General features: G+C 37.3%; 1 protein-coding gene across 9 annotated transcripts in view; it reads left to right on the top strand.

Annotated features, from left to right (window-relative positions):
* The window catches only part of ZC3H13 (zinc finger CCCH-type containing 13), a 98,853-nt gene that overhangs the window by 50,184 nt on the left and 29,541 nt on the right, over positions 1-19,128 (top strand). For all 9 annotated transcript variants that reach the window (XM_040448469.1, XM_040448468.1, XM_040448466.1 and 6 more), the window contains 2 exons: positions 10,288-10,598; positions 13,148-13,612. In XM_040448469.1, coding sequence (XP_040304403.1) covers positions 10,288-10,598; positions 13,148-13,612 — 776 coding nt within the window. The remainder of the gene's footprint in view (positions 1-10,287; positions 10,599-13,147; positions 13,613-19,128) is intronic.

Raw genomic sequence — 19,128 nt, forward strand, 5'->3', positions numbered from 1 at the left:
TTGTAGGATGCAGAATTTTGTGTTAAATGAGAAGAATGTAGCTAATCACTTAAAAAAAAACAACACTTCATTATAATTACCTGAATATAGAAGTCTACTTCTTGATAGTACAAATGCTTGCATGATGAGTCTTCCCCAGATTTCAAAGACAGATCTCATCATTCAAAACTTGTTGGCTTTGACTTCAATTTAGTAGAATAAGCAATTTATCATCAAATTGACAATCTTATTTCCCCTTTCAGTGATTGCACACATTTATCAAAATAATTAAATCAAAATGTTTCAGACCTTTGACAAAGAATGTTATTTACTGGATTTATTCAGTATTTACTATTCATGTATAGATACCATGGTCTGGACTGGCACATCTCATCCTGTGGTGGCCATGAGCCATTGGATAGGGAATAGTCCGTTTGTTCACTGAGCATTTTCTATAGACTGAAGTATAGTTTTTTTTTTTTTAATTTTAATGTTTATTTTTGAGAGAGAGAGAGAGAGAGAGAGAGACAGACAGAGTACAAGAGGGGGAGGGGCAGAGAGAGGGAGACAGAATCTGAAGTAGACTCCAGGCTCTGAGGTGTCAACACAGAGCCCGACACGGGGCTCGAACTCACAGATCACAAGATTACAACCTGAGACAAAACTGGACACTTAACCAACTGAGCCACCCAGATGCCTCTGAATTCTAGTTTCTTGAGTAAATGTGCACTAATGTTGCTTGGCTATATATAGAGGATGGAAAAATACTACACTAACGTTACTGTACTAACTGTACTGTACTAACGTTACACTTCACACAGAAAAACATAGAATCATATAATGATCCCTTCATGTCCATCTTGTTTCACCTATATATATAGATTCATATATATATCTATATATATAGGTTTCATATATACCCCTATATACCTCCTCCTCCATCCAATATTATTTTGAAGCAAATCCCAAACATCTTACTACTTCATCTGTCTATATTGTAGAATATATCTCCAAAAGATCAGTACACTTAAAAATATATAATCAGTACACCAGTATCACACCTAAAAGAAAAAAAGGAGAATAGTATAATTTTTAAAATATAAAACTTAGAAGTATTGATGATTTAAATATCTTTTATAACATTTTCCCAATTAAGGGATATTAGCACAGGTAATCATGAAGGATATAAACACTTTTTATTTTTTTTTAATTTTTTTTTTCAACATTTATTTATTTTTTGGGACAGAGAGAGACAGAGCATGAATGGGGGAGGGGCAGAGAGAGAGGGAGACACAGAATCGGAAACAGGCTCCAGGCTCTGAGCCATCAGCCCAGAGCCCGACGCGGGGCTCGAACTCCCGGACCGCGAGATCGTGACCTGGCTGAAGTCGGACGCTTAACCGACTGCGCCACCCAGGCGCCCCCACTTTTTAATATTAAAATGGAACCTTTGTAGTCAGGTTAGGAATTGTTTATTTGAGGCATTTTTCTTTTTCTGCATTTGATTGAACCCTGTGTATAGACCTAAAAAGTGTCTTCATATGAATGTGATTTAGGTTAGAGATACAAAATTAAGGCACTTAAAGAAATATGTAATATAGCTGAATATAATTCTATAATGCACTAAGTTTATGGTAGACTTGTGTTAAAAATGAGTTTTATTTATTTATTTTAAGTAAGCTCTGTGCCCAGCTGGGGGCTTGAACTCTCACCATCCTGGTATCAAGAGTCGCATGCTCTACTGACTGAGCTAGCCAGGTGCCCCCAAAATGAAAGGGTTTTATAAATATCAAAATAACACAGTCACATTGGGGGGAAAATAGCAATTTCACAATTTTTGGTCCAATTGATCCAGTTTGGGGCTTTCATAGATGGGACATTGGGAAAATTTGTTGAGCTCATTAGAGAGTTATGAAATCTAGAATGGTGTTTATGTCCATACAAATTGTACTTCTGTCTTTTGTCCAACATACTTGGTGAAATTAGAGACTTGAGAGGGAAGTTGTTCTCAAGCAGTTTCAGAGAGGTTTTCAGGAACAGGAGGTAGTTGGGAAAGTTCCAATAATTGGTCCAGTCAGAAGTGTATACCATGGTAAATGGAGGCCAGATATTCAATCGAGTAAAAATGTGGGGCTGCATAGTGGGGTTAATGAAAGGCACCCAGCTGCACCAGCAAAATGTATCCCAGTCTGGCTGTGGTTTGGTGGCATCTGGTGGTAGTTTTTTTCACTGACAGTGAAATGACCTGTGACTGGATAGGACTTTCAGGACAGTGGCAAGGATTTCAAGAATCTCCCTTGGTTACCCATTTTGCTGGCCTGAGCTTAGATGTTATGTCTGAGAAATGAGTCCAGAGCCTTGAGGACTTTTCTTTACCTTCCTCCTTCCCAAGACTGGATTGCTTGCTGTTTCTTGGTGTAGTCTGGTTTTCTCCCTCATCACCTCACCACCCCACCCCATCCCATCCCAGGAGAATATGATAACTTTAACTTGCTCCAGCAGGCAGAGGATAGGAGCCAGTTGCCTTCATTCAAATGTCTCCATTTGAATGAAGGCAACTGGCTCCTATCCTCTACCTGGCGTGTGTTGTTTCTGGATTTTATTTTATTGGGAATACTGACTCTCTTACTCCTAAAGCTTAAAAACAATCTTCTCATGTGTGCCAGGGATACCAAGTACTTGTCTCTTGTGACTTTCTGTCACAATGGCGGGTACAGTTTTTAGTTCACTAAGTCATGTGATTGAGCAAATCTGTGTCAGGCTCTTGAACAAGATTCTGAAAAATTCTGTTATCGACTCTTGATTACAGCTCAGGTCATGATCTCATGGTTCATAGTTCAAGCCCTGAGTCAGACTCAGCGCTGATGTTGTAGAACCTGCTTGGGATTCTCTGTCTCCTTCTCTCTCTGCCCCTCCCCTGCTCACTCTTCAATCTCTCTCAAAATAAGCATTTAAAAAAAATTCTTAAGCGATTTAAATGATAAATCTAGGTTTTAATAACATTGAAGGATGTGTTGATTTAAGGATTATCTTAACAGTCTTTATTCTTAAATTGAGGCTTCTGAAATTTCTTCATCGCAAAATGCAAAATTGAAATTGACCCAGAATTATGAGTACTCGGATTAGGGTTACTTGTTTTATGTAGAATTGGTTAGTTTGCTTGAATCAAATCTGTTTTACAAGTACATTATATATTTATGAGAAGATCTCTTTCAAAAACTTCCCACAGACAAAAGTATTCTCCTCTTTTTGTAGATTGTTGACTTAAAAACGTTTCCCGTTGCAGGGAGTATTTATCACCTGCTGCAAAGGGACAGCAAACTCTAGGTTTAAAACAAGTCCTCACACAGAGGCATTTTCTCTCTCCATCTGATGTAATTATTTAGACAGGTAAAATCTTGCTAGATTTTTTTTTTTATTGAAGGATACTTGACACATAATGTTAATTTAGCTTCATGTGTACAGCACAGTGATTCATCTGCTCTGTACAGTATGCTGGGCTCGCAAGCGTAGCTACCATCTGTCACCATACAGTGCTATTTCAATACCATTGACTGTGGCCCTTATGTTGTACCTTGTGACTTATTTATTTATTCCATAACTGTTATCCTTGTGACTTATTTATTCCATAACTGGAAGCCTGTATCTCCCACTCCCTTTCACCCAGTTTGTCCATCTCCTCACTCCTCTTCCCTCTGACACCATCGGTTTGTCCTCTTGAATTTACGGGTCTGTTTCTACTTTTTGTTTCTTTATTCGTTTGTTTTCTTTTTAGGTTCCACACGTAAGTGAAATTAGGTGGTATTCATCTTTTTCAGTCTGATGTGTTATGTAGCATAATACCTTTCAGGTCCATCCGTGTTGTTGCCAATGGCAAGATCTCATTCTTTTTTATGGCTGAGTCCTATTCCCTTGCACATATATACCACATCTTCTTTATCTGTTTATCTATTGATGAACAGTTAGGCTGCTTCCATATCTTGGCTATTGTAACTAATGCTCTAGTTAACATAGGGGTGCATATAACTTTTCAAATTCGTGGTTTTGTTTTCTTTAGGTAAATACCCAGTAATGAAATTACTGCATCATATGGTTTTTCTGTTTTTAATTTGGGGTACGGGGGGGGGGCCTCCATAGTGCTTTTCCGAGTGACTCCACCAGTTTACATTCCCTATCAGCAGTGCACGAGGGTTCCTTTTTGTCCACATCCTCGCTAACACTTTTTATTTTCTTGTGTTTTTGATTTCTAGCCATTCTGACAGTTGTAAGGTCATTGTCTCATTGTGGTTTTGAGTTGCATTTCTCTGATGATTAGTAATGTTGAGCATCTTTTCATGTGTCTGTTGGCCAGCTGTATGCCTTCTTTGGAAAAATGTCTCTTCAAGTCCTCTTCCCGTTTTTAATTGCAATTATTTGGTGTTTTTTTGGTGTTGAGTTATATACACTCTTTATACATTTTGGGTAATAACCCCTTACAGGATATATCATTTGCTACAAGTATCTTCTCCCATTCAGTAAGTTGCCATTTTGTTTTGATGGTTCCTTAGCTATACAAAAGCTTTTTATTTTGGTATAGTCCCAGGAGTTTATCTTTGCTATTGTTTCCCTTCCCTGAGGAAACATATCTAGGAAAATGTTAAGGCAGATGTCAAAAAATGACTGCTTATGTTTTTTTCTAGAGGTTTTATGGTTTCAGGTCTTTAATCCGTTTTGAGTGTATTTTCATGTATGGTGGAAGAAAGGATCCAGTTTCATTCTTTTGCATGTAGCTGTTCAGTTTTCCGGCACCATTTACTCCATTTCCCCATTTAATCTTTCCTCTTTTGTCATAAATTAATTGACCACGTAAACATGGGCTTCTTTCTGGGCTCTCTGTCCTGTTCCATTGAACTATGTGTCTGTTTTTGTGCCAGTACCAATACTGTTTTGATCACTATAGTTTTTTAGTATATCTTGAAATCTGGAATTGTGATACCTCCAGCTTTGTGGTTTTTTTTTTTCCTCAAGATTGCTTTGGCTATTCAGGGTCTTTTGTGGTTCCATACAAATTTTAGGATTATATGTTCTAGTTCAGTGAAAAATGCTGTTGGTATTTTAATAGGAATTACATGGAATCTGTAGATTACCTTTTGAACAATATTAATTCTTCCACTCAATGAGCATAGTAGGTCTTTCCATTTGTTATTTTCAATTTCTTTCATCAGTGTTTTATAGTTTTCAGAGTATGGGTCTTTCACCTCCTTGTTCAAGTTTACTCCTAGGTATTTGATTGTTTTTTGGTGCAATTGTAAATGGAATGGTTTTCTTAATATTACTTTGCTACTTTGTCATTATTGTATAGAAATGCAATCAATTTCTGTGTAGTAGTAGTTTTTCACCCTGCAACTTTACTGAATTCATGTATTCTGATAGTGTTTTGGTGGAGACTTCAGGGTTTTCTCCTTATAGTATCATGTCATCTGCAAATAGTGACAGTTTAATTTCTTCCTTACCAATTTGGATATCTTTTATTTCTTTTTCTTGTCTGATTGGTGTGGCTAGGACTTCCAGTGCCATGTTGAATAATAGCGGTGAGAGTGGACATCCTTGTCTTGTTCCTGATCTTAGAGGAAAAGCTCTGTTTTTCACCATTGGATATGATGTTAATTGTGGGTTTGTCCTAGATGGCTTTTGTTATGTTGAGGTATGTTCCTTCAAAGCCACTTTGTTGAGAATTTTTATCATAAATGAATGTTGGATTTTATCAGTGCTTTTTCTGCATCTGTTGAGATGTTCATAATGATTTTTATCCTTTGAGATCTTGCTAGATTTTGAATGACACTTCCCTGCCTAAATCTCTTCAGGGATTTTCTTCATGCTGAGACTAAAATCCAGACTTTTACCATGACCTGGATGACTTCACATCATCTGACCTTCTCTCATGTAACTCTCCACTCATAAGTTGAAGTTACCCTTGTCTTTCTGTTTTTCTCATGTCTGGTGATATCTCTTGCCTGCCTTCTTTGTTGTTGCTGAACCCTATGCAAGGCAAGTTCTGTCCCCAGATTTTCAGCTCTTGGTTCAGATTTCACCTTCTCAGTCAAGGCCCTTTCCTTCCAAGCAACCTAAAGTTGTCTGCCTCACATTTATTTTATTTTTTGGACCTAACAGTTTCTGTTTCATTACCCTGTTTTACGAACTTTGTTGCATTAATGAGCTGAAATTGCTTTGCTTTCTTGGTGGTGGTCTACTTCCAGACCATATAGTTAGGAGAGACTGGTTTTCAGTCCACTGGCTGTCTTATTTTAGGGGTGTTGTCATAAACAGGAAATGAGTTATTATATGGAGAGTACTTAAAATGGTGTCATGTACACAGCAATATATGTGTTACCTGCAGTTATTGTTGGTATTATTATTATTATGTGAATGGTTTTGTCTGCCTTCTTTGCCTCTGCATTCTTAGTGCCAAAAATAATGCTTGGAGCATAGAAGGTGCTCACTTAATATTTGCTCAGTGAATTAAAATGACTATTTTATTTTATTTTTTTTTCAACGTTTATTTATTTTTGGGACAGAGAGAGACAGAGCATGAACAGGGGAGGGGCAGAGAGAGAGGGAGACACAGAATCGGAAACAGGCTCCAGGCTCTGAGCCATCAGCCCAGAGCCTGACGCGGGGCTCGAACTCACGGACCGCGAGATGGTGACCTGGCTGAAGTCGGACGCTTAACCGACTGCGCCACCCAGGCGCCCCTAAAATGACTATTTTATATAAGGATATGTTTCTTATGTAAAATAAAACAGCTTAAATATTTCTATGTGTGAAATCTGTATCGTGTTATATTGTATTTTACCACAGGAAGCAGATTTTGATAGTGTTCATAGTCCATTTGTGGGGTTTTTTTAAGTATACTTTTTGCATGATGATTTTAAAGGGTGAGTTATAACTGTTACATTATGAAAGCATATTTTCATATTAGAGGAATAGAAACCATTATTGTAAGAAAAAGAGGTATTAGTAATTTTAAGAAAGTGCAGGGTAAACATATTGGTTTGTAGGTAAAATATAGTATCTTGAATGAGAGACATTTTTTTTTAACTTCATAATCTTTCACATTTTTCCCCAAGTGAAATATACCCTAAATATTCTCATCTCATATTGTGTCTTAATTATATCAGCATTAAAAACTTTTTTTATTAGAATTAAGTCAGACTAAAGATTGGCTTTCTCTGTGTGCTATAAATCACAGTACTTTTGCTAACAGTGTGCAGTTTTCTGTTTTAAGGCATACAGCTTCTCTTCATGCAATAAACTCTTCTTTTTTCTTTATTTGAGCTTCAAATATCCCCTCCTTTTTCTCCCTCAGGTGAGAAACAATCCAATTCCAGAGCCTAAGACTAGTTAATCTAAATTACTGCTCTTCTAAGTAGAAATGTATTTTAATATATCTCTGCAGTAGTTTAAAAGCCAAAGTACTAATAATTTTCATCAGGTTTCAGAGACAGTTTTATTTCTTAGACTCACACATTTTCTATATGCAGAATGAACATAGGCCCAGGTCCAGTTAGGCTGGCATCCATAATTTGACCCATATTGTTTTGGTAACAGATCCTCTCTTTTCACTATTCTTTAGTTATCAGACTTTTAAAAGAATAGTAACAGGAAGATATAACGATGCTGTCTTAGCCAACTTGGGCTGTTATAACAAAATACCGTAGACTGAGTAGCTTAAACTAAACAGATATTCATGTTTCACAGGTGTAGAGGCTGGGAAGTCCAAGGTTAAGGTTCTGACAGATGAGATCCCTGGGGAGAGGCTCACTTCATAGCTGTCTTCTCACCGTGTCTTCACAGGGAGGGGAGAGAGAGTGAGCTCTGTTCTCTTCCTTTGCTTGTAAGGACACTAATCTCAAAATGGGACCCCCACCCATAGGATCTCATCTAAACCAGTTATTCCCAAAGACCCTCACCTTCAAGTACTATCACATTGGGGACTTGTGGAAATTGGGGGGACACAAACATTCAGTCCCTAACAGATGCTGTTAAATTAAACCAACAGTTTTCTTAATTTTTTTTTTTTTCTTGAAGACTAGGTAAACAGAAAAATGCTGAAACCACAACTTGATAGCACGTTGGTGCTCTGACCTTAATTTGGTAGGGTGATTATCCTAAGCTTGAACTGAAGTTTTTTAAAACTTCCATCCTGTCAGCACCAAATTTGAATAGAAATGTGATTAAACTATATTGTGTTTTTTCAGTGACATTATGAAGTCTCATTTTTTAAGTTCTGTGAACTAATTACCAAGAGGTATTGCAGACATTCTTGAAACAATTTTTAGTATACTCCATAAGTAAAATTAACCAAAATCTCAGTTCATTGAAGAGCCACATTTTTTATTTTGTCAATTTAGATATTTCCAAATTGACTAGAACCTGATGAAATTGAAATTGGAAAGCACCAAACAAGAACCATTCTGATTCTCAATCTTGCAGTATTTTTCTGTTGACTAAGATGCGTTTGAATGTCCATTGATGATAGATGGTTTTCCAAATTTGGGTAAGACTCTGTGAGCATTTCTACTCATACCTATAAGTAAAAACATTTCTGTTAAGAGTCGGTTAAATTACAGTGGCTTATGGCTTATTTTTTTTTTTATGAAGAGGAAATAATTTTTATGAAAGACATGAAGGCTTAGTGGAATTGCTGATAACAGGAATATTTAGGTGAATGTCTACTTCCCGAGTAGGGCAACATGTTGTAGTTAGCTGACTTTTTTTAGTCAGTGATTAATCCAAAAGGTATTTTTGTGTACTTGCTGAAATCCTTGTTCTGCAAAATTCTTTCCAATATATTGGATCACTTTCCTGAGTCAGTAACATATATTTTATGTATTCGAAGCTTTTATTGATAAAAGGTCTGCTAAGGCATCATTGATAAACAGCGTAGTTAAGGGCAGAGTTCTCAATGAGGGGTGGTTTTGCCTCCCTGGGAACATTTGGCAATGTCTGGGGTAATTTTCGATTGTTATGAATGGGGGTAAGAGGGAGGTGGTGCTGGCGTCCGGTGGGTAGAAGTCTGGGGTGCTGCTGACATCCTGTGATGTACAGGACACCCCCCCCTCCCCACTACAAAGAATTTCCGAATACAAAAGGTCAGTACTGCCAAGAGTGACAAACCCTGGGTTAGGATTGTGGATGCTAAAAACATCTCTATCATAGACACTGAATGTAAATCTAAAATACTTTGACCAGGACTCCAGAATCTTTTGGAACAAACATCTAGTCTTCAAAATGATTGTTTTGAGGAATATACTCATCTGGGTTATGTGGTCTCTGTTATTTTTTAGACATTTCTTTTTAGTTATTGCACAAATGTATGTGTTCCAGCTTTCCATCACACACACATTTTGCATATTCATTGGAGACAGGGCCCAGGACATAACACATTATAGGAGTGATTCAGATGTGCTTTGTGAGGTTATAAGTTGTTTCTCTGGCATCAGTGAAAGAAGATTTGAAGGGCATAGAAGAAGCCTTAGATAAACCAAGACTCATGAACTTAATCTGTGCTGGCTAAGAGTGAACATTGGTTATTTAAGATACAGACAGTATGGACAGTATGTCCTTTCCTTCACTGTAGCATTCTTTCCCCATCCTAAATGTCAACCCAGGCTGTGCAGGCTAGGTTTGGCTTAGCCAGTGATAACTTTTCCTTTTCCCTGCAGCCTTGAATTACCAGCCTTTCACAGCCACTTTCTGTCTAGTGGGTATTTTCTTTAGCTTTTTCTGGTTTCCTCCCTCCAAGTACCTACTCACACTGTCAGAGATGATCTCTGATAAGAGTGAATTCCATACTGTGAGTGAGGGTAGTTTTCTCCCTACCTGTGCTCAGGGACAATGTTACCTGGAAAAGGAAGTGGACCTTAGAGCCAAAGCTTGGGAGCAAGGCAGTGCATATCTCATCTACAACTGTTGCCTTGGGCTGACTTAAAATCAGATCTTAAAAAATTAACTTAGGGGCGCCTGGGTGGCTCACTCGGTTAAGAGTACCACTTCGGCCCAGGTCATGATCTCACGGTCTGTGGGTTTGAGCCCCGTGTCAGGCTCTGTGCTGACAGCTCAGAGTCTGGAACCTGCTTCGGATTCTGCATCTCTTTCTGTCTCTGCCCCTCCTCCATTCGCACTCTGTCTCTCTCTCTCTCTCTCAAAAGTAAATAAACATTTAGAAAAAAAAAATTAGTATTGTACAGCACTGTGAATTGAAATTTATCCTGGAATTATGGTTCACACTTTTAGCTTTAACATTCAGGCTCTTCATTTTTTTTACAGGTCTACTTCCCCAGTAGGACAGCATCATTCTCCTCTATCTTCTAGACATCACTCATCTTCCTCACAGTCAGGATCATCTATTCAAAGACATTCTCCTTCTCCTCGTCGAAAAAGGACTCCTTCGCCATCATATCAGAGGACAATAACTCCACCTTTACGACGCTCTGCTTCTCCTTACCCTTCACATTCTCTGTCTTCTCCTCAGAGAAAGCAAAGTCCCCCAAGACATCGCTCTCCAATGCGAGAGAAAGGGAGGCATGACCATGAACGAGCTTCACAGTCTCATGATCGGCGTCATGAAAGAAGGGAAGGTATGTACTTTATCTTGATTTTTTTAGAGTTCTGTAAGTATTTTCTGTATTAAAAAACCGGACATTCAGGTTTATTGTTGTATTAAGGAAAAGAGAACTGTGTTGTAAGTCTTCTGTAACAGAAGAGTTCTTGAGGGCAGTAGGAGGCACTTTTAATGATACGGGAACATAAGCTATGAACCGTATGGTGTAAATGGGCATTTTCATGTATACTAAGGCGGTGCTTTTTTCCGGTGCTAGACATTTTGGACGGTCTGATTCTTAGAGCATCCCTCTAATTGCTTAGTTGATCCTTTAAAAAACCAAAGATGTGAACGAAAGAAAAGCGGCAACCCAGGGGGTAGAGTTTGAAAGCATCAGACATTCATAAAGAGGTAAGGGCTGGGGGACCATTAAGAAGGTCTGTGTAAACCACGCGATCCAGTTTCTAGTTGTAACTCCAGAAAGAAGTAAGCAAAGCTGTTTTCCTTTCTGGATCCCTGAGAATTAAGTTAACTTTGGATTTGCTACTCCCTCTTCAAGCTGAGATGCTATTCTAATCTGGCAGTACGTCTCTTTCTCTACTCCTTGTCCAAGCTTCTTGGCCTTATTTACTTAAAGTTTTTTCCTGACTTCTCCTGAGTTGGTGTTTGAACGTAATGAGTACTCAGGAAATACCGCTTATTTGCAACATTTCTGTTTAACATGCATTTTAAAATAAGCCTCTCCATGAGTATGGTACCGCAGTCTCCTATGAAAGGTGTTGAATTTGGTTGTTCTCTATCAACAGTGCAAGCCATAGTTAATCAGATTCTTCTTTTCAAGAAAATGATGAATGCATAGGTAGGGACCAGAGAGAACATCTGTTGCATAGAATTGCTTCTTGTGTACATGATTTTGGAACCGGATTGGCATAGCAGTATTTATGGAACATTGGTAAGATGGGAAAATTCTCTTAACACCTATCTATTAATTTTAATAAGATATTTAATTAGAGTTGACCAGGAATATAGTATATACTTAATGACCACTGACTGAATGAAAACTCTTTAGTGTGTTTAATAACTTTGTTTTGAAATAATGATGAGGGGAAATAGTATTCATTTAAGTCTTATAAGAATGCTTGTTTTGTGCTAAGAGTGGCTGATATTACAGGACGAATCCATTTAATAATAAACCATGTGTTTAGTTTCTTTGTAAGGAAGATGTTTCTTTAACCTTCCACATAAGAGATGTAGCAGATGTTTGTTCCTCCATTTCGATGTCATTTTCTGAAATAAAACTAATTTTAGTGGAAGAATGGGGAAGTAGATGACAAAATACAGTAACTAGATACATTTGTAAAGACAGATGGGGGACCTGTGGAAAAAGGATCTGGTAGTGAGTGAACATATTTTTAGGCACAGTTGGCATGGAAAGAGGACTCGAAGTCACAGGTGTGCGCAAAAACGGATGGAGACCTATCAAATCCTTGCCTGATGCTTCTGTTCTTAAAGGCATCTGTGGATATAAGCACATGGACAAAGTAACTGGCAGGAGTTATTAATGGGAGAATCTAGGGGGCCTTGTGGACACTAGGTGTTGAGGTGGCTGGAGAAGGTCTGTAGACCTAGCTATGGGGCAAAGAGAAAAGAAGACAACTTTACAATGTCTTAGGTATTAAAGCTACTACATTTGCTAAAATAGCCTCAGATCTTGAGGCAGTTCCAGAGTGTCTAAGAGCAACATAGAAAGGAAACTGATGTAAAAACAAGGCAGTGTTTGTTTTTTGAGGTTCTCTTGTTAATCCTTTGATGTCATACCAGATTTATGCTATAATCAGCTTATGCCTCTTCCAGGCATGTCTAAAGAATAGTTTCTCTTCTTTGCAGATTCCCTTTAGAAAGGGGGTCGCCTGAGCCATTTAGGCTCTGGGCCTCTTATTTCTTCATTTACACTGACAAGGTTGAAATAAATGATCAGTGAGTTTTGTTTCAACTTCTTAAAAACTGCAGCTCTTTTCTTATTTTTCTATGAACTATTAGAAAATGCTTTAAGTAGAGAAAACTTTAGAGACAGGAGTGATCCCACTAAACAGTTGAAGAAAGGAGAGGGTGACTAACAATATCCCTTTGCCAGCCACCTTACTAACTGTAGGCCACTCTTAAGTGCTTTAAGTACATTTGAGGTGGTCATGGGTGGTCTAGTCTGGTGGAGGTGGTTAAAGTCACTGTGTACCTCTGGATCTAAAAGTAGTTTCTAAAAAATGAGCCATCAGTGATAGGAGATCAACTTACTTGTTTCAGTTGTTGAAGATCTGTAAGTATGGGTAAGTTGGGGCACTGGAAGATCCTATTCAGAGTTTAATCAAGAACAAAGTTATATCCAGGCGTTAATAAAATTACCTTTGGAATTATAGCTTATATATGGTCTTAATTTTCTTATTTGCCCATGTTTTCTTTCTTTCTTGTCTGCAACGAACATGAATTACTATGTTTCAAAAATTGTTTAAGCTCCAAATTATGTAAATTGTCTTGTTTCTCAAAATTTTGTGAAAGGAATTCTAGTTCATTCCCACACTTGCCTTACAGAGACCAGAAGCAAAAGAGATAGAGAAAAGGACACAAGAGAAGAACGAGAGTATGAACAGGATCTGAGCTCTTCTAGAGACCACAGAGATGACCGAGAACCTCGAGATGGCCGGGATCGAAGAGATGCCAGGGATACTAGAGACCGACGGGAACTGAGGGACTCCAGAGACATTCGGGACTCCAGGGAGATGAGAGATTATAGCAGAGATAACAAAGAGAGCCGTGATCCCAGAGATTCTCGGTCTGCTCGTGATACCCACGACTACAGGGACCGTGAAAGTCGAGACACCCATCGAAAGGAGGATGCCTATCAGGAAGAATCCCGAAGTTATGGCAGAAACCACTTGAGAGAAGAAAGCTCTCGTACTGAAATAAGGAATGATGCCAGAAATGAGTCTCGAAGTGAAATTAGGAATGACCGGATGGGCAGAAGTAGGGGGAGAGGTCCAGAATTACCTGAAAAGGGTAAGGTTTTTGACTTGTCAATAAACTGTATCTTGTATGTTTATATAGAAATTATTAAATCATTTAAGGTTTCTTTTCTAAATGCATTCTTTTTTACATTCATTAATCATCATTTTGTCAAAGTAATTTTCAACTAGTTGAATTTTGGCCTTCCCTATAAATTCCAAATAGGAAGCGTTAAATTCCTAAGACTTAGGAATTTGCCCAAGCAGCAAAAGATAAATGGATCCTGATCCTAAGATCCCCTGGTTGAATTATATCCAGTCACGCCTACCATCTTGATTAATGTGGAACGCTAAGAAAATTGCCGTCAGGCATAAAAGTAGAATGAAAAGAAAATAATTTTTAGTAAACAGGTACATGTATGGTAAGATTATTATTCCAGTGGGATTAAAATGGTGGACTTTCAAACTTCATGGTATCAGACACGACCGTGTATCCCACAGTGTGCTTGTGCTCGCTTCACACCACCTCCGATTATCGCATATCAGAATCTCGAGCCACTTTCCTTCCCCTAAAAAGCGTTTGCCATCACCCAGTAACTACCCACCTAAACGTATTTATCTCCGAACTGCTTGGACCGAATTCGTTTTGGCCTTTTTCCCTCCACTGTCTTCTCTCCCTCCCCTAAAATGCTTCTACAGAATTCTGAGCACTCATTCTTTCTGTTGGTCTTTTGGTCCATCTTGGTCAACATTACAGCTTCACATTAAGCTGAAGGCCCCTTACCTTCTCCTTCATAGTAGTCGTCGCTTTTCTTGGCCTTTTGCTTTTTCATACACGTTTTTTAAATGAGTTGTTTTTTTAAAAATTTCATGAAAAACTGATGGATTTTTTTTCAAATGCATCAAATTGATGAATTTATAACTTTTTCCTGTTAAAGCCTTGTACAGGTTTTATTCCTGGGTACCCAGCATTTTTGGTGCGCTTGTCAATGGTACTTAAAAATGTTCTCTCTCTTTTTAATCATTCACATGGCTCAAAATTCAAAAGTATGGAAGGATATGTGGTGAGAGACCTCCCCGCTACCTCTGACCTCATTCATTCTCTTGCCAGTTTTGTCTGTATCCTTCCCAGAAATATTTTACACAAGCAGATTTGTGTGTGTACTCATCCCCTCTGGTTTTACAAACGCACTTTTTAAAAAAACATATGTATTGCTCTATACCCTGCTGTTTTCACTTAAAAAATACCTTGGAGATCATTCCACTTCAGTCAACTTGATAAACAACTAACCCCTTCTTTTTGGTGCATTTGTCTACTGTAGGATATACTGTAAAGTTTTTTATAAGTTTTTATTTAAATTCGAGTTAGTTAACATACAGTGTAATAATAATTTCAGGTGTGCAGTATAGAGATTCAGCACTTCCATACAGTCCCAGTGCTAATCACAATTATGCTCCTTAATCCCCATCCCCTGTCGAACCCATCCCCTCACCCGCCAGAGCTCTGGTAGTTCTCTGTAGTTAAGAGTCTGGCTTCTGCTTTGCCTCTCTCTTTTTTTTTAATCTTTACTTATTTGTAAATTCCGCATACGTGTAAACCTATGGTATTTGTCTCTCTCTGACTTATTTCACTTAGCATTATACTCTCTGACTTTATGTCATTGCAAATGGCAAGATTTCATCCTTTTTTATAGCCGAATAATATTCCATCGTATATGTACATACCACGTCTTCTTTACCCATTCATCAGTCAGTGGATGTTGGGCTGTTTTCCATAATTTGGGTATTATAAATAATGCTGTACATATAGAGAGGCGTGTATCCTTTTGCAGCAGTATTTTTATATTCTTGAGGTCAAAAGTAGTATTTTTATATTCTTTAGGTAAATACCTAGTAGTGCCAGTGCTGTATCGTAGGGTGGTTCTGTTTTTAACCATTTGAAGAACCTCCACTCTTTTGCACAGTGGCTGGACCAGTTTGCATTCCCACCGACAGTGCAGGAGGAGGGCTCCCTTTCTCCACATCCTGCACACCACCTGTTGTTTCTTGTATTGTTGATTTTAGCCATTCTGACAGGTGTGAGGTGATGTCTCCTTGTAGTTTTGATTTGTGTTTCCCTGATGATGAGTGATATTGAGCATCTTTCAGGTGCCCACATGGGATTCTGGGTCTCCCCTTCCCCATGCACGTGCACACACACGCACTCTCAAGTAAATAAACATTAAAAAAAATACTGAATTCTATATATATTGGGTCTTTTCCTGTACATACACACCTGTGATAAAGTTTAATTTATAAATTAAGCACAGTAAGAGATTAACTAATAATAAAACAATGGTGATATACTGCGATGAAAATTACGTGAATGTGGTTTTCTCGAAATTCTTACTGTACCGTACTCACCCTTGTGAGGTGACACGGTGTATGCCTGTGTGATGAAAAGAAGTGAGGTGAATAATGTAGACATCATGAGGTAGCCTTAAGCTACTTTTGACCTTCTGACCAGATGTCAGGAGGAGAATCCCCTGCTTCTGGATCCCAGTTGACCATGGGGAACTGAAATAGCAGAAAGCAAAGCTACAGATAGGGAAGACTACTGTAAATCCTATATTGATAGATGTTCAGGTAGTTCACTCTTGTTTGTTTTTGAACAGTGCTTCAGTGAATAACTGTGTCACTAAATAATATCTTTTTAAAATCTTTATTTTCTAAACTCTGTCGGTGTATGGAAATGATAATTGAGATTTGTATATTAATCTTACATTGTTATGTTGCTGTATTTTCATAGTAGATCTAGTTAGATTCTCTTAAACATTTATGTCTGGGAACACACAGATTTGGCTTTTCTGATTATGTACTATCAATAACCTGCTGAGAATCTTTTTCAGTAAAATATGGGATATGAGTGGTATAACAGGCTTCTTTGCTCTGTTTCAGATTTTAAAGTATTACTGTTGGCATTTCACTCTTAAGCATGGTGTTTGAAGATTTTTAGCAGATGTTTTTTACTGTGTTAAGGATGTCTGCTAATTTTCCCAACTTAGCTAACAGCTTCTATCATGACCATTTTTTCTGGATCTTGAGAAGGTCATAGTTGGTCCCTTTAACTTTTTTACTTACGTTTTATATATTTTTAAAAATTTCTAACTATTCTGGCATTTCTTTTTTTTTTTTTAAGGTTTATTTTGAGAGCGAGCACACCACGTGCATGGGGGAAGGGCAGAGAGCTAGAGAGAGAGAGAATCCCAAGCAGGCTCTGTGCTGTCAGCACAGAGCCCGATGTGGGACTCAGTCTCATGAACTGAACTATGAGATCATGACCTTAGCTGAAATCAAGAGTCAGATGTTCAACCGGCTGAACCACTCAGGTGCCCCTATCCTGGCATTTCTAAGATAAATGGAATTTTTTCATTTTTTTAAAGTTTTAGAATCAGTTTGTTAAAATTTAATGTTGAATTAAGTATCTGTGTTTTCAGCTGAGATTACATATAATTAGTGGCATGTTGATAAATTCTGAACAATGAACTCTTCAGAAAAAGCCCTGGCTTTTAGCTTTTGCCAATTTCCATGCTATAAAATAGCAGATTTTGAGCTGCTAACAGCAGAAGAGATGTGCACAATTGGCTCTTTCAAGCCAGCCTGAACCGCTTCTAGCATTACCACTGCATAGTTCATTTTTTTTATGTTCTTGTTTGGTTTGGGAATCAGTTATACTAGACATATAAAATGTGTTGGGAAGTGTTGCTTCTTTTTTTCCTCTAGAATAATTTACGTATGATTACTTATGTATTCTGTGACAGTTTAACGACAGTTGTCTGTTAAACCTGGTTTCCTATTTTTTTGATGGTTAGAGCTTTTACTACCAATTGAGTTTCTTACAAGAATTACAGATTTGGATTATTATAATAGTCATAGATTTGGTTTTTTTCTTAAAGCAGTATAGTAAGTTATATTTTTCTAAGAAATTTGTTTTCAAAATTTTGATACAAAGATGTTTCAAAACTCTTTTAAATCTCTATTATGACTATGTTTCCTTGTTTTTCTTGCTCAGTCTTGCCAAAGATATAGCTGTTTTGATTGAGTCTTTTCAAAAAACTAATCTTTGGTTTGTATCTCTTTTGTATCCTTTGTATCTCTTTTGGTCTATTAATTTCTACTCTTGGGTTTTCCTTTGTTATGAAATGTGTGATAATTGTATTAGTAACCATTCTAAACACTATTTCTAAGTTTTAATACGATTTCTTCTTTGACTCATGAGTTACGTAGAAAAGGGATTTAAAATTTTTAATCATACTTTTTAAAATAAATCCCCTTCCCTAATTTTAATTGTTGTCAGAAAAGACTTTGAAGTCAGCTCTTTGGGATTTGTATTTGTTAAGACTTAGCTGTGGCTCAGAAATTTTTATAAATGTTCTGCGTGTGCTTTTAATTGTTGGATGCAAAGGGTGTCTCTGAGATCAAGCTTGTTAACCATGCTTTCAAATCTACACGGAATTAGTTTTAGTCTGCCTTTTCTAACATTACAAAGAAGTGAGTTGGATCTTCCACTGTCATTGTGAATTTGTCGATTTTGTGTGATTTGATCAGTTTTTGCTTTGAATATTTGAAGCCTTCACTGTTAGGTACTCATAAGGCACATTATTCCTTTCATCATTGTAGAATGACCCTCTTTATCCCTAATAGTGCTTTTTGTCTTGAACGTTATTTTACTAACATTTCTTTTGGTTAGTATTTGATGAGTATCTTTTTTCATCCTTTCAACCTTACTGTATCTTTTTGTTTTAAATGTGACTCTAAACAGCATAGGTTAGACATATGTCGAATCTTCTTATTGTATCATCTTTGATTCTTAACTTTCATCTCTTTATCTCTCTTTTGTTTCCTGGGTTGTATCCTCAGATGTAATTTTTTTTTTTTTTTTTTTTACTAATTATCTCTTAGCTGCATCTAAGCTATCATTTAACTTATTTTTTCCTAGATGTTATGTGGGGCTCATCTCTATTCTTTAAAAATTGTTTTCAGTTTCTTCTTTGTGGTCTTTAATTATTAAAGCATTCTATATGTATATTTTTATTATTAAAATACATTGCTAATAGTATTTAGAATTATTCTGTAATTCTTTTAAGGGCTCAAAGCCTATTATTATAGTGTGTGTGTGTGTGTGTGTGTGTGTGTGTGTGTGTGTGTGTGTAGCTGTATGTATTTTTTAAAAACCACTTTATTGAGATAGGATTGACATACAAAAAGCTGCACATATTTAATGTATACAACTTGAGCTTGGGGATACGTATATAATCATGAAACCTTCACTACAGTCTATGGCATAAACATATCCATCACCTGCAGAAGTTTCCTCAGGTTCTCTGTTATTTTGTATGTATGTGATGAGAACATTTAACATAAGATCTACCCTCTTACGAAATTTTTGAGTTTCCAACACAGTATTATAACTGTGGGCAGGCATTATGCTATAGTGTAGATCTCTAGGACTTACTCATCTTATACAACTGAAACTTTGTACCCTTGACTAATATCTTTGTGTTTCCTTCTATCTCCAGCCCTGTCAGTTAG

This window comes from Herpailurus yagouaroundi, unplaced genomic scaffold, assembly GCF_014898765.1.
Source record: "Herpailurus yagouaroundi ecotype Mexico unplaced genomic scaffold, PumYag 197, whole genome shotgun sequence".
Taxonomy (NCBI): Eukaryota; Metazoa; Chordata; class Mammalia; order Carnivora; family Felidae; genus Herpailurus; species Herpailurus yagouaroundi.